At 29.1% G+C, this 23,894-nt stretch overlaps 2 protein-coding genes and 1 pseudogene across 3 annotated transcripts; 2 read left to right on the top strand and 1 right to left on the bottom strand.

The window, feature by feature from the left end:
* Positions 1 to 1,508: 1,508 nt before the first annotated feature.
* On the bottom strand, positions 1,509 to 17,623 carry LOC137831334 (histone-lysine N-methyltransferase, H3 lysine-9 specific SUVH5-like; annotated as a pseudogene). Its single transcript, XR_011084413.2, has 7 exons — positions 17,549 to 17,623; positions 17,207 to 17,443; positions 13,998 to 14,690; positions 13,886 to 13,926; positions 13,653 to 13,777; positions 12,049 to 12,108; positions 1,509 to 1,715 (listed from the first exon to the last, which is right to left on the bottom strand). The product of XR_011084413.2 is annotated as a histone-lysine N-methyltransferase, H3 lysine-9 specific SUVH5-like (transcript).
* On the top strand, positions 2,012 to 4,268 carry LOC137831332 (cytochrome P450 71D11-like). The gene is made up of 2 exons (XM_090303509.1): positions 2,012 to 3,018; positions 3,458 to 4,268. The coding sequence occupies exons 1-2, from the start codon at positions 2,116 to 2,118 to the stop codon at positions 3,779 to 3,781; spliced, it is 1,227 nt and encodes a 408-aa protein (XP_090159635.1). The 5' UTR covers positions 2,012 to 2,115; the 3' UTR covers positions 3,782 to 4,268.
* On the top strand, positions 9,029 to 11,358 carry LOC137831333 (cytochrome P450 71D11). Its single transcript, XM_068638970.2, has 2 exons — positions 9,029 to 10,042; positions 10,482 to 11,358. Exons 1-2 carry the CDS (start codon positions 9,140 to 9,142, stop codon positions 11,103 to 11,105), a joined length of 1,527 nt encoding a protein of 508 aa, XP_068495071.1. The 5' UTR covers positions 9,029 to 9,139; the 3' UTR covers positions 11,106 to 11,358.
* Positions 17,624 to 23,894: the final 6,271 nt, after the last annotated feature.

Below are 23,894 nucleotides of genomic sequence, written 5' to 3'. Positions count from 1 at the left end.
TGGTATCCTGGTCTTGCTACTTGTGGAGGTATTTTTCGTGGGAGTATGGGAGAATTTATTGGTGCTTTTTCAGCGTTTCTTGAAGTTCAAACTGCTTTGGTTGCTGAGTTTTATGGAGTTATACATGCTATGGAGGAAGCTCAAAAAATGGGACTTACTAATGTCTGGCTTGAATGTGATTCTGCCTTGGTTTGTGCTGCGTTTACTGCTAGGACTAATGTTCCGTGGATGCTTCAGAATCGATGGAATACTTGTCTTAATTTTTGTGGGACAATCAGGTTTAGGGTAACTCATATTTTTCGTGAAGGGAATGCGTGTGCTGATAAGTTGGCTAATTTAGGATTTATTCATAGAGAATCTTTTCATTGGTATAATAGACTCCCTGCTAGTCTGTTCTTAGAATTATTTATGAATAGGTATAATCTACCTATGTATCGTTTGTGTTAACATATGGGTTTTGGTCTAGTCCCCCCATATTTTTGTATTTTCTTTCTTTTTTCTTTTTTTAATAATATTTTTTCATGTGATGGCAGATAATTGTTGTTACTTGAGGTGTCAGCTTAGCTGAGATGTCAAGTTGCATAGTAATGCCTAACACGAAAACTTTATATAAAAAAAAATGATGAAGATGTGCAGAACCTGATTTAGTCATTCTCAGTTTTCTCAATCCAATATCATGTCAATTTTGTAAATTTGATGAAGGTCGAACCAGTATACTTGGATTATAGAGCATCATGGACTAATAGTGGAGAGTAACTAATTGATGATTAATTTTAATTGTTGTTGTAGTTCCTATGTTTATACCATATCTATTATTGTTTTAATCCCTATTGTTAGTGGTGTTTCTTTACATATTTTAGTCTTCTTTAAAATTATATATAAAAGTTCTTATCTTTATCGTGAAGGAAACTTCTCAAAGTTGGATTTACTTTAATTTTTAATTTTACATGTGTTTCGTTACATGTTGCAATTTGTTTTACAATATATAAAATTCTCATATTTGTAATAAATGAAAGTTTTACAAGTTGGTCTTTATCATTTTTTTAAAACTTTTAATTTTTTTAAAATTAGATATTATAATTTTTAATTTCACATACAATTTTTGTTTTTCGACATTTTTATGTGTACAAAACCCTATTACACACGACATAAAATATTCACTTAATCAAAATTAATCCATTCATTTAACAACGAATTTTAACGAATTATATTTTCTAACTTTTAACATTTCCTAAATATCATTTTGTAATTATAAACAAATACCTATTCATAATTACTTGTTTACTATCTTTATCTAAATATATTACATACACTTATTTTTTAAAAATTAATATATATATATATATATATAAACTAAATCAATATAATTATATGACATACATTCCACTACTTTCTTCTAATTCTTTAAAAACAGTTCTTATTTATATTTCTTTAAAATATATCTATCTATAAGTATTTATTTATCTCACTCTCTAAATAATTAAATCCTACACACTTATTAAATATAATTAATTACTATAGTTATTTTTAAAATTAATTTTAATATCTCCTCCAAATACATCCATTTAATTAATTATGTCATAAATCCCACAAAATCCCCCCTTCATATTATTTAATAAATTAAAAGGCAAAAAAAAGTAGCTCAAAATTCAGTTCCCAGGAATCAAATTACGGCTGGTTTTCCACTGGCTCTCTCTCTGGCTGCACTTTGCCATCTGGAAAAATAAAATCACAGAGAGTGCTATGTCAGAAAAACACAATTCGTTTCTTTCACTCTTGTATTATAAAAATCACATAACTTCAACCATAAAAAGTTTCGCAGTATCATATTATTAAAGACAAAGAAAAAGAAGTACCTATGAAATGATATTTCAACCAGAGACTATCTCATGCCATAAAAGTCAATTAAATTAAATGATTCCAACCAATTCATTATTCATGAAAATGACACTTCGGTTAAAAAATAATGACTTCATTCAACTAAACAAACCAACTCCAATTGTACCAAACTAAGGTTCAATGCGACAAACGATGTTAAGAAATGCTGAGTAATGGTATAATATATAAACAGACACTAGCAGCATCACACTCACATTAGAAATCTGCTTCTTTTCCATGGCTCAACTACTCCTCTACTTTTCAGCTCTTATCTTCTTTATCTTCTTAGCCCTTATAGTACAAAAAATTGGAAACAAACCCAGAAAAACATATGAAACAGCTTCTAAAATACCTCATGGCCCTACAAAGCTACCTATTATAGGGAATATACACAATCTGCTATCCTCTCAGCCACATAGAAAACTAAGAGACCTGGCCTTAAAATATGGACCCTTGATGCATCTTCAACTTGGAGAGGTTTCTACTATTGTCATTTCATCCCCTGAGTGTGCTAAGGAAGTCATGAAAATCCATGATATTAACTTTGCCACGCGGCCTAAAATCCTAGCTAGTGAAATCATATCTTACAATTCCACAGATATAGCTTTTGCTCCTTATGGAAATTATTGGAGGCAGCTAAGAAAAATTTGCACACTGGAGCTTTTAAGCCTAAAACGTGTCAACTCATTCCAACCAATTAGAGAAGAGGAGCTCTCCAATCTTGTCAAATGGATAGATTCAGAGAAAGGATCCCCCATCAATCTCACTCAAGCTGTACTTTCATCAATTTATTCAATTGCTTCGAGGTCTGCCTTTGGCAAGAAATACAAAGACCAACAAAACTTCATAGCAGCGGTTAAAAAGTTGATAAAACTTGAAGGAGGTTTTGACATTGGAGATTTGTTTCCTTCTGCTACTTGGCTGCAACATGTCACTGGTATCAGGCCCAAGCTTGAGAGGTTGCATCAACAAGCCGATCAAATAATGGAAGGCATCATCAATGAGCATAAAGAGGCAAGGTCAGAGGCCAAAGATTACGAAAGGGAAACAGAAGATCTTGTGGATGTTCTCATGCAATATGAGGATGGTAGCAACCAGGATTTTACTTTAACTAGGAACAACATCAAGGCAATAATTCTGGTATGGATCATAACCTCTTGCAAATACATTTTATGAACATAACCTTTCTCATACTTGCTACGAAAGTGGAATTAGTTAATAAGGATGAGTTTGATTTCTATTTTCAGAAACTGGTTTTAGTTTTAAAAATATGAAGAAACTAGAAGTTTCTGGTTTATGTTTCTAAAACACTTTTTTCGGAAGAAATTTTCAAAACTTAACACACTCTGGGGGAGAAACTGATAATTGAATAGCATCTTTGGAAAAGAATTTTTAAAACCGAAAAAGAGAGTAGGAAACAAAAATGCTCCTAAATATCTAAACACTTTTCCCCCTCTATATCTTATTTTCCACTCGAAAGATCTTTGATGTAGTAAAACATTTGCCTAATAACTCTAGAAGCATGCAGTCTGTTTATTTCTTTACTTTTAACATTTTTTATTGATAAACTATTTTTAAGGACATTTTTGCTGCTGGAGGTGAGACATCAGCAACAACCATAGATTGGGCGATGGCTGAAATAATAAAGGATTCAAGAATAATGAGAAAAGCACAAGCTGAGGTTAGAGAGGTGTTCAACATGAAACGAAGGGTTGATGAAAATTGCATCAACGAACTCAAATATTTGAAACTAGTTGTGAAAGAGACCTTGAGATTCCACCCTCCACTTCCTCTTTTGCTTCCAAGAGAATGTGGTAAAACATGTGAGATACATGGCTATAACATACCAGCCAAAAGCAAGGTCATAGTCAATGCTTGGGCAATTGGAAGAGATTCAAACTAATGGACTGAACCTGAGAGGTTTTATCCCGAGAGATTCATCGACAGCACTGTTGACTACAAAGGGAATAATTTTGAGTTCATTCCTTTTGGAGCTGGAAGAAGGATATGCCCTGGAAGCACATTTTCATCCAGAATTGTCGAAGTGACCCTTGCAATGTTGTTATATCACTTTGATTGGAAGCTTCCAAGTGGAATGATAAGTGAAGAATTGGACATGAGTGAAGAGTTTGGAATCACAGGTTAGAAGAAAGCATGATCTGTTCTTGGTTCCTTTTCCTTATCTTCCTCTGCCTGTCCCATGAATTTCAGACAGAGAAATTGAAACCCTTGGTGATGTTGAGATCGTGCACTTTGATGCTATCATAGCAGATTTCATGATCAGTAGGCGTTCCTAGAGTCAATAAAGCATGATCTTCTATTCTGTTATTTAAGTGTGTTTAGACATGAATTATACTATATAAAAATAAAAGTCTCTGCTGTTATTTTTATCCCACAATTTAAACTAGCAATTGATAACATGAATTTTCCTTTTTGAGAGATAACGTGCCATAGAAACATAAACTCCAAAAAAACATAATAAATGAGAAACTTTTCTATGACATAATGGGCCATATGACTTGACTCAACCATAAGACTTAATCTCACACAATGTAGACAATGAGAACCTATGACTTGACCTATAACCATAATAATGGGGCCTTATGACTTGATTCAACCATAAGACTTAATCTCACTTTATGACACATGGATTCATATTCCACATTGGATGATCCACTCTGAACATCAAAAGTTACTTTGGAAAGTGATTAGGCAATTGCATTGGTTCAATCATAATTTTCTCAAGAATTATGGTCATATGCTAATAAAAAGAGATATATATTAACAATCTAATATTGGTGATGTTGAGTAGGTATCAGACAGTCCCAAGTCTGACCTATGAATATCCTATTCCATGGCGCTATCCAGATTATCACCTACTTGGTAACTTCCTTACCCCACCTGATCCTTGCCTTTCATATGTATCAAATTGTAACTTCCCAAATACAAAGACTCATATATTAACATTAACTCAATGTAATGAATTTTATGAATTTTTTCCAACTGACATATTCTTTGACACTTTCAAGAATAACATAACATGATGACTACTAAGATATGTCATATTTTTTCTTGCCAATAATCTATACCCACCATTCACACAAATACAAAGAGTATAAAATAATAAGAAAGCATATAGATAAATTTCTTTTATCCAAACTCATTAAATAAAAATAATAATTACTTTTATTTTAATTTTATTATTACTTCACATACTTCTTTGAATTATAAAAAACTATGTTTTTAAATAATATAAAAATAAAATAAAATAAAAAATAAAACAAGAATTTTAAATAATTAGATATGGATCAATATGTATATATATAAGAAAATAAAATAATAAAAATGATAATTGCCATTATTTAGTAAAATTTCATGTAAAAAGTTAGATATTATTGATTTTAATTGTTGATTAAACTATGATTCAACCCTAATTTGAAAAATTAGAATTTAATAATATATTTTGGAGTTTTGAGATTAATAAATTTATTTATTCTCAATTTTGTGTTATTTTCATGAATTTAAGGAGAGATGAAACAAATGGATATATTATGAATAAAAATGTCACTTAACCCAAGTCTAATTAGGTTAAATAAGGGTATAAGGCAGAGAGAAAAGAAGAAGGTGTTGAGGATAAATAATATTCTTTGTGAAAATTTTGTAAGTTCAATTCACCCCATTTTGAACTTAGACTTTAATAATCTCAACATAAGGGAGGAACTCCTAGAGGCAGGAATGACTAATTCCTTTTCTTTTCTTTGGGATTGAATGTAATAATTTAAAACTCCTATGTTTTGAGGTAATATTTATATGTAACATTATGCTCTTATTTGATATTTTTTATTTTATTTTACGCTTAAAGCTTGAATTTTTATTATTGATTTAAATCTTTGGAATTGAGTGGGAAGTATCTTTGATGATCTGACTTAAATAAAAATACTTGACTTGGTATACTTGTCAAATTAGGCGAACAAGTTTTGACGCCCTTGTTGCACAACAATTTTTGTTTAAGATTTTAATGTTTAACTCACCAAGTATTGAGATTTGTATTTTTTTTTTAAAATATAGTTATTTTTTTCTTAATTTTAAATATGTATTTATTTTTATTTCATTTCTAAAAATTAGTTTTTTTCTTTATTTTAATTTTTTTTCATTTATTTTTAAAAATTAGTTTTTTTTCTTTATTTTTAATTTTTAAAAAAATTAGATTTTTTTTCTTTATATTTAATTTGTTGTTTTTCTTTTTATTTTAAAAAATTATTTATTCTTTTTTTTCCTTTTCTTTTATTTTAAAAGCATAGTTATTTTTTTTTCTTTATTTTAATTTTTTAATTTTTCTTTTATTTTTAAAAATTATTTATTTATTATTTATTTTAAATTTTTTATTTTATTTTTTAAGAATATTTATATTTTCTTTATTTTAAATTTGTTGTTTTTTGTTGGTTTTTTTTCTTAATTTTAAATTTTTTTCGTTAGTTTTTTTTGTTTTTGTTTTTATGTTAGTTTTTTTTCTTTTTATTTAATTTTTTTTTCTTTTATTTTTAAAAATTAGTTATTTTTTATGTATTTTAAATTATTATTTTTGTGTTAATCCTTGCATGAGCTAGTTTATGATATATGATATTAAGATGACAAGTTTCTAGAGATAAACTATAGTTGGATTTAGAAATTTGGATTTAGAAATTGAGAAGACAGCTCGGAAAACAAAATTAAGAAAAGTTATTGAAGAATTTTCAACCACGTCTACTAATCACATTGAACCAATTCAAGAAGAAATCAACATTGTTGAAGAAACACAATTGTCACCCAGAAGAACACTTGGTGATTATGCTATGCAATAGGGACTACAACAATTTTCCAGCATTGCAATACCTCGTGCTACTAAGATATTGGCGATGAAACCAACATTCCTTAGTTTGATAAGTACTCATCAATTTACTAGCATGGACCATGAGAATTCGTATACATATCTGTCTACAATTTATGAGCTGTTTGGAAAAACGGGGTTCTAATTAGATGATATTGAATATGTTCATTTGCGTTTTTCCTTTTCCATTACCAGGTAAAGTTAAAGAATGACTCAAGTCACATCTAAATCAGAGTCTCACCAATTGAAAAAATGTAGAGGAGAAATTTTCACAGAGTATTTTCAACCTTTGCAAGTTCACCAAGTATTCTAACCTCTCCAGGTACACTAAGTATTTCAACCTCTATAGGTACACCAAGCATTTTAACCTCTCCAAGTACACCAAGTATTCTAACCTCTCCAGGTACACGGTCCTAATCTCCCCTTGAGATCAAGACCTCTCAATAATGAGAAAACCTTTCGTTTGGAGAGAATAATGAAAGCTCACAGGGTATATTTCACAATATGAAGGATTTATAATGGTTAGGCACACAACCCAAATTCTCACAGGTTGCTCTCTTCTAGCAAATAAGAAATTCTATGCACAATTCAAAACACAATTACACAACTTTTTGTACACTAAATCTCGTATTTGATCTTCTTTGTATCTAGGTCATAAACACATGGCAATGTGCATGTCATAGGGTTATGACATGTTTCCTCAGCCACCTAAGTCACTTAATATATGTCAGGTTTACATTCTATCCACACAGTCTAGGTCATCACACATTTGCAGTGAAAATGACAAGTTATAAACATGTGGCAATGTGCATGTGATAGGATGATAACACGTGTCTTGAGCCACTCGAACCACCCAATGCATGTTCGAATTACATCCCATCCAACACAATCTATGTCAACACACGTTTATGATGGATATGACAAGTCAAAAACATGGGATGCTACATTGTATAGGTTCCCAAATGGTGTTACTCTTAGCCACACAAAGATGCTTATTGAGAGTGAACTATTGTGTATTCATGTTACAAATGTTTTTTTTTTATCATAGGTCACTGCTACCTTCTAGAGAAACTTACTAATGTATTTTTATTGCAAGTGATGAAGATGTGCAAAACATGATTGGGTGCAAAACATGTCACTTTTTTTTTAATTAGAAGAATATCGAAACAAACATGGATTATGGAGTATCATGCACTAACAAATTCTCATCTTTGTGACGAAGAAAAGTTCTACAAGTTAGCCTTTATCATTTTTTTTAACTTCAAATTCTTCAAAAATAAATATTACAATTTTTAGTTTCACATACAATTTTTATTTTTCCACATTTCTATATGTAGAAAACCCTCTTAGACATGACATAAAACACTTTATTCCCTTAATCAAAATTAATTCATCCATTTATCAACTCCAAATTATATCCAGTTATATTTTATAATTTTCAATAGTTCCTAAATAACATTTTGTATATATAACACTCAACCAATGCAATTATATAACATACATTCCATTACTTTTTCTAAATATTTATTTATCTCACGTTTTACTTCTCTAAATAATTAAATTCTATACACTTACTAAATATATAATAATAACTATTATTAAATTAATTTTAATATTTTCTTTAAATAAAATTATTTTCAATTAATTACTATTATATTTTCCACACAAAAAATTCCTCTTTTCATATTATTTAATAAATCAAAACGTAAAAAAATAAAAAAAAATCCAGCTCAAAATTCGATTCTCTAAAACCCAAATTCTGAATGATTTTCGAGTGCAGCTCAGATAATCCAAGGTTGTCTACAAACTAAATTCTGATTTGTATGCAAAAGTGTGCCACTGCTAAATATTGGATGTATTGTACCGTACGGGGAAATAAAAACACAAACAGTGCTATGTAAGACAAAATCTCTTTTCTTTCACTCTTGTATTATAGAAATCATTTGATTGCGATAACAATGATTGTCTAAACTCTTATAGCATTCACATGATTACCTAAATTTTCGTGTCACTTGTATTATTACCTAAACTCTTATGTCACTCAGGTGATTCTCTGAACTCTCGTGCCATTCACAGTATTATAGGTAAACTCTTATGGCACTCACATGACTATCTAAATTAACGTGCCAACTCAACTAGTTCAAATATCTGCATGCAAAACCATAATGGGGAAATAAAAGCACAAAGAGTGATATGTAAAACCACCAAGTTGCACTTATGTCTGTTAGTCTAACTATTCATGAAAAGGACTCATACACAAAAATCTCAATATAGGAGAAACCAAGATGATCACAAGGTACCAAAAAACGATGTTAAGAAATGCTGAGTAAGGTGTATAATATATAAACAGACACTAACAGCATCACACTCACATTAGAAATCTGCTTCTTTTCCATGGCTCAACTACTCCTCTACTTTTCAGCTCTTATCTTCTTTATCTTCTTAGCCCTTATAGTACAAAAAATTGGAAACAAACCCAGAAAAACATATGAAACAACTTCTAAAATACCTCATGGCCCTACAAAGCTACCTATTATAGGGAATATACACAATCTGCTATCCTCTCAGCCACATAGAAAACTAAGAGACCTGGCCTTAAAATATGGACCCTTGATGCATCTTCAACTTGGAGAGGTTTCTACTATTGTCATTTCATCCCCTGAGTGTGCTAAGGAAGTCATGAAAACCCATGATATTAACTTTGCCACGCGGCCTAAAATCCTAGCTAGTGAAATCATATCTTACAATTCCACAGATATAGCTTTTGCTCCTTATGGAAATTATTGGAGGCAGCTAAGAAAAATTTGCACACTGGAGCTTTTAAGCCTAAAACGTGTCAACTCATTCCAACCAATTAGAGAAGAGGAGCTCTCCAATCTTGTCAAATGGATAGATTCGGAGAAAGGATCCCCCATCAATCTCACTCAAGCTGTACTTTCATCAATTTATTCAATTGCTTCGAGGTCTGCCTTTGGCAAGAAATACAAAGACCAACAAAACTTCATAGCAGCGGTTAAAAATTTGATAAAACTTATAGGAGGTTTTGACATTGGAGATTTGTTTCCTTCTGCTACTTGGCTGCAACATGTTACTGGCATCAGGCCCAAGCTTGAGAGGTTGCATCAACTAGCCGATCAAATAATGGAAGGCATCATCAATGAGCATAAAGAGGCAAGGTCAGAGGCCAAGGATTACGAAAGGGAAACAGAAGATCTTGTGGATGTTCTCATGCAATATGAAGATGGTAACAACCAGGATTTTGCTTTAACTAGGAACAACGTCAAGGCTATAATTCTGGTATGGATCATAACCTCTTGCAAATACATTTTATGATCATAACCTTTCTCATACTTGCTATGAAAGTGGAATTAGTTAATAAGGATGAGTTTGATTTCTATTTTCAGAAACTGGTTTTAGTTTTAAAAATATGAAGAAACTATAAATTTCTGGTTTATGTTTCTAAAACACTTTTTTCGGAAGAAATTTTCAAAACTTAACACACTCTAGGGGAGAAACTGATAATTGAATAGCATCTTTGGAAAAGAATTTTTAAAACCGAAAAAGAGAGTAGGAAACAAAAATGCTCCTAAATATCTAAACACTTTTCCCCCTCTATATCTTATTTTCTACTCGAAAGATCTTTGATGTAGTAAAACATTTGCCTAATAACTCTAGAAGCATGCAGTCTGTTTATTTCTTTACTTTAAACCTTTTTGATTGATAAACTATTTTTAAGGACATTTTTGCTGCTGGAGGTGAGACATCAGCAACAACCATAGATTGGGCGATGGCTGAAATAATAAAGGATTCAAGAATAATGAGAAAAGCACAAGCTGAGGTTAGAGAGGTATTCAACATGAAAGGAAGGGTTGATGAAAATTACATCAACGAACTCAAATATTTGAAACTAGTTGTGAAAGAGACCTTGAGATTCCACCCTCCACTTCCTCTTTTGCTTCCAAGAGAATGTGGTAAAACATGTGAGATACATGGCTATAACATACCAGCCAAAAGCAAGGTCATAGTCAATGCTTGGGCAATTGGAAGAGATTCAAACTATTGGACTGAACCTGAGAGGTTTTATCCCGAGAGATTCATCGACAGCACTGTTGACTACAAAGGGAATAATTTTGAGTTCATTCCTTTTGGAGCTGGAAGAAGGATATGCCCTGGAAGCACATTTTCATCCAGAGTTGTCGAAGTGACCCTTGCAATGTTGTTATATCACTTTGATTGGAAGCTTCCAAGTGGAATGATAAGTGAAGAATTGGACATGAGTGAAGAGTTTGGAATCACAGTTAGAAGAAAGCATGATCTGTTCTTGGTTCCTTTTCCTTATCTTCCTCTGCCTGTCCCATGAATTTCAGAATGAGAACTTGAAACCTTTGGTGATGTTGAGGTCGTGCACTCTGATGCTATCGTAGCAGTTTTAATCTTTGAATAACTTGAGAAAAAAGTCCGTCACTTTGTGTGTAGTGGATGATTTAAGTTTTTATATTATTTTTCATGATTAGTAGGAGTTCCTAAAGTCAAGAAGCACGATATTTTATTCTGTTATTTAAGTGTGTTTAAACATGAATTGGAATATATAAAAATACAAGTCTCTGTTGTTATTTTTTGGCAAATTCTCCCTGCACCTCAATGGGTGTTCCTGCAGCTCCATTATTCATCTATGTGATATTCCAATTTTTCCTTTATTTAAATTGTTTAAAAACTTTACTTTTCTCTTAACCTCACACTGCACCTTTTTATTTGATATTGTTGTGAACCGGAGCACCCCTTATATCTTCACAGCCGCGACACCTCTTCCATTGTTGTCCAAGAGGTTTCATTTTTCCAGTCAATTTGATGGAGGGCGAGGTTTGAAGCAGGTTGAAGGAAGCACTACAGTGAATGTAAGTTCATTTTATTTTATCCCGGTGGTAGCTTAACTTTATTTTGTTTAAACTGGATTCTACAATTCAGTATGTATGTGGATGGTATACATATCGAATTGTACATTTCGGTATTTATTTTTCAATTAGTACAATTCAGTATGTATTACATACTGAATTGTACAATTTGCTATGTTATTAGCAAATGAATACTGGATTATACAATCCGACAATTCGGTATTCATTATTTTTTATAAAGTGCATATCAGATTGGTCAATTCGAAAGCACAAACCGGATTCAACATTGTATACCGAATTACACAATTCGGTATGTAATTGGAGGTGTTATGACTTTTGCAATCCAATATACAAGAAGAAAACGAAAATAAAAAAGGTGAACGAAAACCATGAAAAAAACGCACAACTCACCTCATCAATTAACCTTCACCTTCTTCAACAGCCACCTCCAACCACAACCCCAAGAACCACCTACAAACACCCATTGCAATGAATGAGAACCTTCAAAATGAAGAACAACTCACACTCAAACAACCATGTCATTAAGTGAAATGGACTTCCTTAAGACCGATTCTATATTTAAATTCATCATTTTGTTGCAAATAAGTAGGACACTTGTCATGGTTCTTGACCGAACAATAATGATTCTTTTTTGTGTTTTTGACCAAGTGGTTTGAACTTATCCTTCATATTTTTTTTTCAAACAACCATGTCATTATTTTCTTTGGAAAAAATAATAAGTGAAATACATTTCCTTAACGCTAATATCTATATTTATGTTCATCTTTAGGTGTGACAAATTATGCCACTTAGCATGGTTGTGTTTTTTACGATTTGGATTGATTTTTACCAACTTTTCTAAACTTGTACCACATTATTTGTCATTAACCTTAACTTAGCCTAATTTGGACCCACCACAACTTGGTATGACCTAGACTCGACTTGACATGATCCTGACTTAGCCTAACTTACTTAAGTGTAACCATACCTGCCCAAACTAACCTAGGTCTAGATTTGGATTGATCATATATTTTTCATCCTTATAAAAACTTCTTTTATGTAAATGTTTCTTTTTATTTTCATTTTCATTTTTAAAGATTACTTGCTTTTAAAAAAATGGATCATGGGTTGGCCCTCACCCATGGGACTTTTGTAGGCTTTTTAGCCCTACCAAATTTTCTTATTTGGGACTTTTGACCTTACAAGCATTTTTTACCAAGGCCCATATGGGTCAAGGCCAAGCCCTGTGAACTGAACCAAATTGACAAGTCTAGTAACTCCTAATCAATCTTAGATGTGACAATAACATAACTAAAGTTCAACAATAAGCTTCCAAATTCCAATTTCATAAGTGAGTCTAGCTTGACATTTTGTTGCACTGAAAAACAATTACGATGATGTGTAAGTGTCAAGGTAATTTTTTTTTAAACAGGGTTGGCATGCAAAGCCACATTAAGAATACAGAAATACAAATCATGAGTGGACTAAGCTAAAACTCATGATAAAAAAAGAAAAACCCCAAAACCAAGAGAATCCAAAGTAAAGGAGATGATTCTTATCTCTACGAAACATAATCTATTAGAGAGAAGTGAGATATGGAGAATCTAAAAGCTAGCAAGACACTTTACGAGCCACAAGATTTTCTAACCCAATTTATCATCTGGCTCTTTCAAGACCAAGAATAATAGAAAAAACTTCTGCCGATAGAGCAGAAATCATCAACCATACCATACAAAATGATGTGTGTGTCAAGAGATAATTGAACATAATTATTACTATACAAGAGTCAATGACAACTTTATATATAAAATCATCAACTAGAATTCTTATTTCTAAGTTCCCTTAGTATGTTTATTTCTATGTTCCTTAGTATGTTTATAATTGACACTTCATTAGATATACTTGCATCCTTGACATACTCAGAACCACCTTATACATATCAAACAATGATAATGATGTGAGTATATGTACTATATTCAACAATGCAATAAAAAAGTACAGTTTAAAATTTACACCTTTAAATGTAGATCTGTCCATTGCCTTGCGGTGTTCCCCAATAGCAACTACTACTTCTACTCTTAATCAATTTTCCATTCAAGGAATTATATTTATAAATCAGCTCTCTTCCAGCAAGAATATCCTTTACACCAAACAACATTTTGTGAGGAAGATTCTTGTCATTGTGATCATGCATAACATCTTTGACACGAAGATTTGAAGAACAACTATGATTAGTAAATGTTCCTACATTTCCACATTTACTTGCATAAGTGAAGACCTTTCCAACATCTACAAAAGAAGACTGAAACTGTTAAATAAAGTCCAAACACAACAAAAGAAAGTATCCATCGTGAACATACCCATGTGAAATATATAGTCATTATCTATAGGCACTGACTTCTCCAATATACTCACATAGAAAGCTTCCAGAAGGGAATGAAAGACAATTTTTGTACGTCAACCTCTGCTACCATTCTTCACAGCCACAAAGAATTTCCTGCTTGAACTTTATTGAGTGAATGGTATTAACGACATAAATAAAGGATGTGGGTAGCTGGACACGATCACTTGAAGTCACCACCCTAATACTAAACCTCTTCCGACCATTTGAAAGATCTTTAACACGAACAACCTCCTTTTCGACAACACAACCTTTCGGTTTGTTGTGTTTCTTCCTAGGAGTAAATCTTGAATTTTCGCCATGATCCTTAAGGGCAAAACAAGTTTGGAGTTGTCCTAAAATTCTATTTAGTGAAAAATTGAACACAAGCTTTCCATATCTCCCTCTTCCTATTTTTCATTGTATCCACCAAATACAAACTATCATAAACATATGCGTAATGAGAATTGCTGCTATTCTAACTGAATGCACCATCAAACTTTCCATCACTTTCAATATAACCCACATGGGACTTATAGCTTGCATCCTATTTTTCAGCACCAAATTTCATCGTTCCAATTTGTTTATCACGAAGTGAAATATTTCTCCTAACATTAGGATTTCCGCCTTGACCTTCATAAACCAAGGTACCACTGGGTTCAAAGGTACAAAACTAAAGAACAATGGGGCAAAGTGCTACGGAACAATCTCCATGTCTTTTGCTATAGGACTTTCAAAAGGAGACTTTGTGTTACAGATATCTATCAGTGGTACCACAACAAGTCACAAACAAAAACTTCAATAGAACACTTGAAAGAACAAATTTTCCCTCCACATAAACATGCAAAGCACAAAACAGTAAAACAAGAATTCAAAACTCATAAACTAAATGAAGAAAAAGCACAACTTTAGGGAAAACAAGAAAGAAAGAAACCACCCCATGAAAACCAAGAAAAGAAAGAAGCAGACTAGAGGAAAAATTGAACTAAAACACTCCCTGAAATCAAGACCCTTTTGTTATTTGTTGATGAACTAAAGATATTGAGAATCTGAAATGAAAACTTTGAAATGATAGAAATAAGAAAAGCTTTATTACCCTTGTTAAACGCTTGAAAGAGTTCCTTAGCACTGTAGTGGAGAAGGAAAAGACTTGGATGAAAAGAGAACCTACTGTCACGTCAGAGTTGTGCACAATTCTACAATTCATTATTAATATAAAATTGATAAGGGTTAGAATGAAATCCAATGTTAAGAATAAAAAATGTTTATATTATGGATAACATCATAAGTTACAACTTTTATATGGATAACATAAGTTATTTTTTTTTTCTTTTTTTTTTATAGTTCAATGGTGGATGAATTATGGGTACGCAATTCCAACTTATAAAAGTTAACCATCAAGAATTTAAGTTTAACATATAGTTTATTGGGATGTGAGTGCGGTGGATAAGCAAGTAATAATTATTTTTGTTATGACATAACTCATTTCATTATTAACTTGTCGAATGTAGAAAGAAATTTATTTAGATTATATTTGTAAATTTATTAAAAAAAAAAAAATGAAAGACAAAAGGTTGCATGATTTGGTTTACATAATACTAGTGCATTGACCCGTGCAACGTGCGAGAATTTTTCTAATATTTTATTTTTAAATATCAATATTAAAAATAATAATTTTATTTAGATATATATAAATTATTAAGTTGATGAAATGAAATTAAATATATTACCATAGTATAAGTTTACACACTTTTATTATATTAATGAATTTAATATAATATAACATAAATAATTAAAAATTTATGAATATATTTTTGTCATAATAAATACATTACAATACAATAACAATACAATAAAATAATTTGAAAAAATACATTATTATATAAACAAAATAATCTAATACTATGTATCCATTACGTATTTATGTTGAAGTCCTCTTCACCAAATTCATGCTATCTTCATACTGTAATTTAATCCGTAAAAAAAACTCTCCAAAAAATTATTGCAATTAAAAAATAGAATTCAGTAGATTATACCAAGTACAATTATTACAAAAAACTATCAGTAAATTACAAAAAACTATCAGTAAATGTGTGTTTCTTCCATAAACATATGGTAGGCAAAATCATATTAAATTATGAATTCACCTTTTATGATATAAATTAAATTAAAATGTAATGTAATATAATACAAATAAAACATAATGAAATATAAATACAATGAAATACTATTATATAAATAACTAAAGATCTTAAAAACCATACAACAATAATAAACATATATACATCATCAGGTGTCTAGATAAAAAAAAACAATAATTAATACTTCAATGACTAATTAATAATAAACAATATACAAAAAATAAAATTAATATAAGCATTCTCTAATATTAACACAAAATATATAAAATAAAAAATATGATCAAAGATTTTTATGACTTTAATATACTGGCAATTGTTATAGCGTTAAGCATATGTAATAATGCCAACCTATTATAAATATACCAGATAATGAAACAAAATTGTAATAATTTATGTATTCACATTGCAAGAAATGGATGAACAAATAGAATATGAACATTACTAAACAATAGTGAATATAATATAAACATAAAGAGTACCTAACTGTTCAGTTTTCCAAAAAAGTCCAAGCAGAAACATAAATATGTCTGAGCTTTCTTAATCACTGGTAACTATTATGTTATGAGAATAATAAAAGAAATTATGTAGGATAACTTAAACTGTGAATAGAAGTAAGTAACAAAACCCTGATATGAGAAGAAGGATTTCTCGTATCACATTCAAAGATAATCTTGTCTCCTTCACGAAAAGAATGAAGACTACATAAATGCTTCCACCCTTTGCCAAGTTTAATCCGTCTAGAAGGAGGCTTCCCTTTCAAGACCTTGCATTCCACATCCATTAGTAAACCATGCAGAGTAACCTTATTGAATCTCCCTTGTTTGAATATATTGTGAAAATTTAGCAGGAAGATCCTACAACAATATCGAAATAATAAGAAAATAGAAATGAAGTAGAATATAATACCGAGCATTTTTAAATAAATCAATTTTATACTAACCAGATAACTGAGTTTGATACTTAATCGAGACAACTTTATGGAAAAATGGTCGAAGGGACCAATGTTTAAGGGTTCCTTCCCTTCAATTTCTTCCAATTAACGATTTACTCCACTCTGAGGGACGTCATCCATATAAACAGTTATATGGAAGGCGTTGTGACCCACATAACGAAATAAAATGTAGTTATCATCTATGAAACCATAAAAATCAAACAAATTAAACCATCCACTCAATATTTCCGGCGACAATAAATTTTCGTTATATTCCACTATATGGACATTTCCTTCTGAATAGGGTCCACTCCTTTCCCAGTTCTTTTTGAAACTCGATGGCGAAAGCCCGATCTACATAACCAAGCTATTGATTTTGAAATAAAGAAACAAAAATGTCAGCAAATGAAGAAAATGTTGAAAAGAAGAAATTTTGGAAAAAAAGATAAATATACATACTTCAACACGGCTGTTCATGCACCAAAAGACTCCTCTTGTTTGAAGTCTAATGATTTCTTCAGCACTGGGCGCCATTAAATGAGTAATGGAGAAAACACCAAGAATTCAGTAGGAGAGAAAAAGAATAATAGAGAAACCACCAGAAAAAAAGTAGTAGAGCACCAGAAAGAAAGTAGCAGAGGAGGATATTTTATAGAAGATTTAAGTAGAAATGAAAAAAACACCACAATGTTATGACCTTTGGTTTGTCCAGTGTCTCTTTCATTTCAAGTACATCATTAATTAATTAATAATCATTTAATAATATTAAAAAATAACAATTAAACTGAATTATAACAGGCATACTACAATATAATAATACATAATACGTAATTATATAATATTATATATTATGTATATAATTTTTTTAATATTTAATTATAATAAGAATAAAGTTAAATTTAAATAATATTGAAAATGAATTAAATTTTAATTATATAAAGAAATGATTGTTGGGAAGCGAAATTTAAATTTAAACTATTAATGTTTAATGTTAAAATGATTATCTATATCTACCAAATCTGATAGGGAAGAGGAATGAATATTTTGAAAACTGTGTGAGATTACATTAGCCACGTGTATTTGAAAAAATACAAAATCAAGTAAGTTAGACTCAATCTAAAAAAGTACAAATCAAGTAGGTGACAATATCTGTAAATTTGTGAGTTGATTGCTACCAGATATATGGAAAGCACGCATGTATCGATAAATAAAGCCTTTAAATATTTTTTTTATTTAAACAAATTGTTTTATTTAATAAATATTTTTGAATAATGAATTTGTTCATTTTTAAGAAGTTTGATGATGAGAAATATAACATAAAAAGAAGTCGTCTCAGAAAAAAAAATCAATTCTGACAACATATAATTATTTGACATAAATAATAATCTATACCTATATATAAAGGAGATTCCCTCTTTAACTGCTCTCAAATTTCTTCCTATTTTATCCTTAGATTAATATTTAGTTTTATTTCATTATTTTGGGTATTGCGTCATTTCCTTCTTTTTAAAAATATTTGAAATAAATGGAGGAGCGGTTTTGAATTAAAAGAGATGGTTTATTTTTGAAAATGAATTGCTAAAAAGAGGGAGTGTCTCTTAAAATTATGGGAGAGAAATAAATTTAAAAAATATTTTAAATAAATCGAGCAACTGTTTTGAATTTAAAGAGATAATTTATTTTGAAAATTAAATGAGAGGAGTGTCTGTTTGATGAGAGAGAAATAAATATTAGGAAACGTGAGTAGTGAGTAGTGGTCGAACGTGAGCAATTTTGAAAATTATTGAGTATATTGTCATTTTGTCATTTTCCATTATTATTGAGCGGGTTACATAGGAATAGTGGATTTCAGGAGTAGTTGAAAAGGACCAGTTACATCCACTTCGGAAGGAGCAGTTTCACCGGTTACATCCACTTCATTTTCTCTTTTATATTTCGACTCCAAAGAAAAAAATGCTCATAAATTTTGACACATCTTGAACTTTCTTCCTTCACCCTCCGTGTTCTTCTCCTACTCTCACCCGTCTCACGTCCACTACATCCATTCCGCCTTTTCATCGGCCTCCACTCTTTCAAAATGCTCTCTAAGCACAAAAGAAGTTTATATAATTTTGATTATTTAATTGTTGGAAGAGCAAGTGGAGGCGGAAGAAGTAGAAAATGGAGAAGCTGATCTAGGTGAAGGAGAATCAACTGTTCTTCCCAATCTTTTGCGACCCCTTTCACTAATCTCAACTAGGTTGATTCTGATCTCGCTTGCTTGAACCCTCCAAGAGCAGGTTTCACTTTTATTCTTCTTTTTCTCATTCTACTATATTGCTTCATCTTCACTCCCTTTAATTGGGGAAAAATGATTATTAACGTAACATTGATTTGTTTGTTTGCTTATTCATGTGTTTTGTTTGAGTTTTGGCATGAATTTTTTTTCCAGTGTATGCAAGGTAAAACAATTATTTTGATATTTAGCAGTTTTTTTGGATGAGTTTAGAGAGAATGTCTCCATTAGAACTGTAATCACTTTTATTGTCATATTAAATCATTATTATTATCTTATTTTATATTTAGTATTAGATCAATCATGGGGTTTCACTTATTCATATAGTTGTTTTTTCAATAATGTTTGCGTAAGTGTTTTTTCTTTTATAGTAATGTAATTGTATATCTGGAAAATTATGTTTGATTGTAATTCACCATTAATTAGTATCTTTTGTCTTCCAGGTGTTAGGCATGATGGTTGATATTTCTATATATTCGATGTACAATTTGGAAACAAAGTCTCACAAGGAAACTTCCTTCTTCTAAAACACTGACTACTAATGATGAAGCATCTGAAGAACCGGTGATTGACCATTCTAACAATGTTGAGAAAAAAAATTCTAACAATGTTGAGACCCTCACAAAGTAGTGTTAACAATGAGGCACCATCAACCACTGTTGATTAATGTATTTTCATATTCGTGGAATGTTTGGAAATAAAAGTATTCCACAATAATAGTATTCTTTTCTTTTAATTCTCATCATATTGAATCTCATACTTTTTTGTTAATATTGGAAAAAAGTTGAATTCCCATATTACTCTAAAGTTTGCAAAAAATATTGTTGCTAACTCTCTCTCATCGGATTTTATATTTTATTTTATTTTATTCTCGACTACAATTTTTAGTTTTTGTTTATATTAATTTTATAAAAATAATAAAATATAAAGAGATTATATCCTTTTAGTTATGCAAAGACTAATATTTATTTAATTATTAAAAAGTGTATTTATGATAGCAAAATGTGAAAAAAATTGAATGATAACAATTGTGACATATATAATAATTTTAAAAATATTATATAACTAATCCTAATTAATTTTATATAACTAATCCTAATTAATTTATTTTACATTCAATTATTTTTTATTTTTAAAAGATTGATGTGGTATAAACATTCAAAATCTTAACAATGGAAGATGAAAAATATAAAAGAAAAGGAAAAAAAAATCCTAAAATTAGTTAATAGTTTTACAATTTTAATATATTTTTTTAAAGAAATTATTATAAAATTAAGCACTTTTAATTTATAAAAATTTATTATTTAATTTTAATATATTTTAATTTTAGTATTATTTATATTTTAACAATCTTATGTTTGTCACTTGAATTTAATGTAGAAATATCGTTTAAATTATTATTAACTAACTTAGTTTTTTTTACTGTAATTTTATTAAAAAATAGTATTAAAATATTATATAATCTTATTTACAAAATAAATTATTTAGTTATTTTAAAATAATGAAAAATTATTTGATTATTTATTTTAAATTAAATAAATAAATTATATTTTATTTACATAAAGATTTTTTTTTATAAATATGATACTATTTAAATAAAATTTTATTTTTTTTAAACAAATAATTGTAAATACAGTTTTTTTTATTAAAATTTCAAGTAAATCCAATCTTCTTAAAGGAATCTTTCGCATATCTTTATTATATTAAAAAATATATAACTTTAATATGTTATTTTTAAAATTTAATTGTTTTATGTTTTGTATTTTTATTATATTAAAGTACATATAACTTTAATATGTTATTTTTATAATTTAATTGTTTTATGTTTTCACATTTTTATATGTAATTTTAATATATGTTATTTATACTTCTATACCTATATATAAAAGGGATTCCTACTTAACTGACATTTTATTTTATTTCAATTTTATCTTTATATTTTTATTTTATTTTATTATTTTACAAATATATGATCGAAGATATTTTTGTGAGTAGTTTTAATTTTATATCTTAAAGTGAGACTAACATAATTGATATAACTATTTTTAAATTCAAAATTAAACATTGCAAAGTGAGACTTGCTCAATTGCATCTTTTTCTGTTCATCTTCATTTTTATCCCCATCAAACGTTTTTTTCGTTTTCATAGGTTATATTATCATTCCAAAACCACGAAATCAACCAGTAAGTATTGTTTTTTCAATTATAAAATAGAAGATGGATATGCAATGTGTGAATTTACTCTTTTTTTTTAAAAATTATTTATGCATGTGGGTGCACTGTCCATTCTTGAATTTTCCAAAGATTGAAAATACAAAGAGAGGATATGAGGAGAATACAGGCGTTGCAGTTGAATGGAGATATCAACACAAAGCATTTACACATTTATCTACACAAACAGATATTTATTAATATATGTATATTGCATATATATATATATGTATTTTGCAATTTATTCATAATTGACATTCTTTAGTAGGAATAAAATTTGTAAAACAATGGAACACTTAGAAAGATGATCGAACACTCGCATGGATTAAGCCAATTAACACAAGGTATAATGATTTTACATAATAATGATGATAATGATATTTTTTATTCATAATATACTATAAATTTATATTGTTAATATAAGTGCGCAAATAATAACATTATTTATTTAAATTTTTAATATTAAACATATATATATATATATATATATATATATATATATATAAATGATAAAAATAAAAAATGCAGATACACATGCGCTCTCGCCTGTGTGCCCGCTAGTAATAATAATAAGCATGTAAATCCAAAGGTTAAAATTTAACTAATGTTTAAAATAAATTATTGTGTAAAAAAATAAATTTTGAAATCCTAAAATTTGGAAATTGGGATGAAATGATTACCTGCTTCATTAACTGTGCATAGGAAAAATCAATTAAATTTTGAAAAAAGTGTATCAGGAAAATACAAAGGGCACACTCTATCTCATAAAGAATAAAATAAATTATTGAGTTAATTATTCTGATACCTATTTAATGCAACCATGTATCAATAAACAAAAGACTTGAAAATAAGAAATGATCTCCCTTGTATCTTGTTGACCATAATGTTGATATAATATGAGCACAGTAACTTATATAATCATTTAAGGTATAAGTTATAAGTAATAAAAACAGAGCATGATTAAATAACAAATCATTGTTAGACATATGATGCAATTTGTCGTAACAATATTATACTCAATTTATCAACCATTTAAATACTAATTCTTAAGAATTCTCAATTTATCAACCATTTAAATAATAATTCGTTATTCAATTTAGTACATGTATTTGAAGAATAAGTATAATGTAATTGACATACGTGTAAAGTTTCTAATGATAAACAATGTTACATAAAATTTTCAGAAAAATATTATATTATATTATTTATAAATAAAAAATTGTTTAAAGTAACATAATTACTGTAACAAATTGTCCAATGATGAAACCAACACATTACACAAAGAAATTAAATAATATGTACTGAGTAACGAATACAAACTAAAACTGCCCAAATAGTAAAACCGCTAAAAATTAATAAAACACATTGTTATTACTAATAAAACAAACTGTTAAAATGTACACAAAAATGATGACAATAAGAGAAAATAGTTTGATAAAAGTTATGAAAAAATCATGAATAATAGATTTTTAGAAAAAATAATAATTTTACATTCCTGTAACAATTGTTGACAAATAGTTCTACAAATTAGTACATATGATTTGAAGAATAAGTATAAGGTATTATACATACCTGTAAAGTTTCTTGAAACAAATAACTCACCTGAAATATTCAAGATAAAAACTTATTATATCAGTTATAAATAAAAAAACTGATTAAAATAAGATAATAATAAAAATTTATATATATAATATATAAATGTATTGAAGTCTAAAAAATTGTTTTATATGATTTGAAGAATAAGTATAAGGTACTCTTTTCAATCAATGTTGATATTTGTCCTTAATATCTTGAATGAGATATGATCATCCAGTCCGTAGCCCTCAATAGAATTTGACTCCATAAATCAAGAATTTCACATTGCCTTTCAAGAGCCTGAATAATAGATTAAGTACACAAATAGATACACGAAATTTGTAATAGTAATAATAAATTATGTAAATTAATAATTTAAGTAAGGATACCTCATCAAGTGCTTAAGAGAATAAATCTTATGAAGTGCTTCAGAGAAGCATCCTCATGAAGTGCTTTAGAGATTCATCATTTTTGAACTTTAATGTTACAAAATTGTTTCTTCTTATAAGTAATTCCTGTAAAACATTAATTAAATTAACAAACTTTGACAAAGATATGTCAGAATAGGATCAGATGACCATGAATATTTGTGTCAAACAAAAGCATTGGTAAAAACCTATCAGAGATAGTGTATATTAGTTCTTAAATTGTTGTTCATATATTAAAAAAAAGATATGATATAAAAATATATTTCAAATAATTAAAGAATTTTCATACCTCATATGTAAGGCTGTAAGTTAATACT

The sequence above is a fragment of the Phaseolus vulgaris genome, chromosome 6 (assembly GCF_051622355.1).
Source record: "Phaseolus vulgaris cultivar YP4 chromosome 6, ASM5162235v1, whole genome shotgun sequence".
Taxonomy (NCBI): domain Eukaryota; kingdom Viridiplantae; phylum Streptophyta; class Magnoliopsida; order Fabales; family Fabaceae; genus Phaseolus; species Phaseolus vulgaris.
The sequence above is the reverse complement of the archived record's forward strand: the minus strand, read 5'-3'. Positions and strand labels throughout refer to the sequence as shown.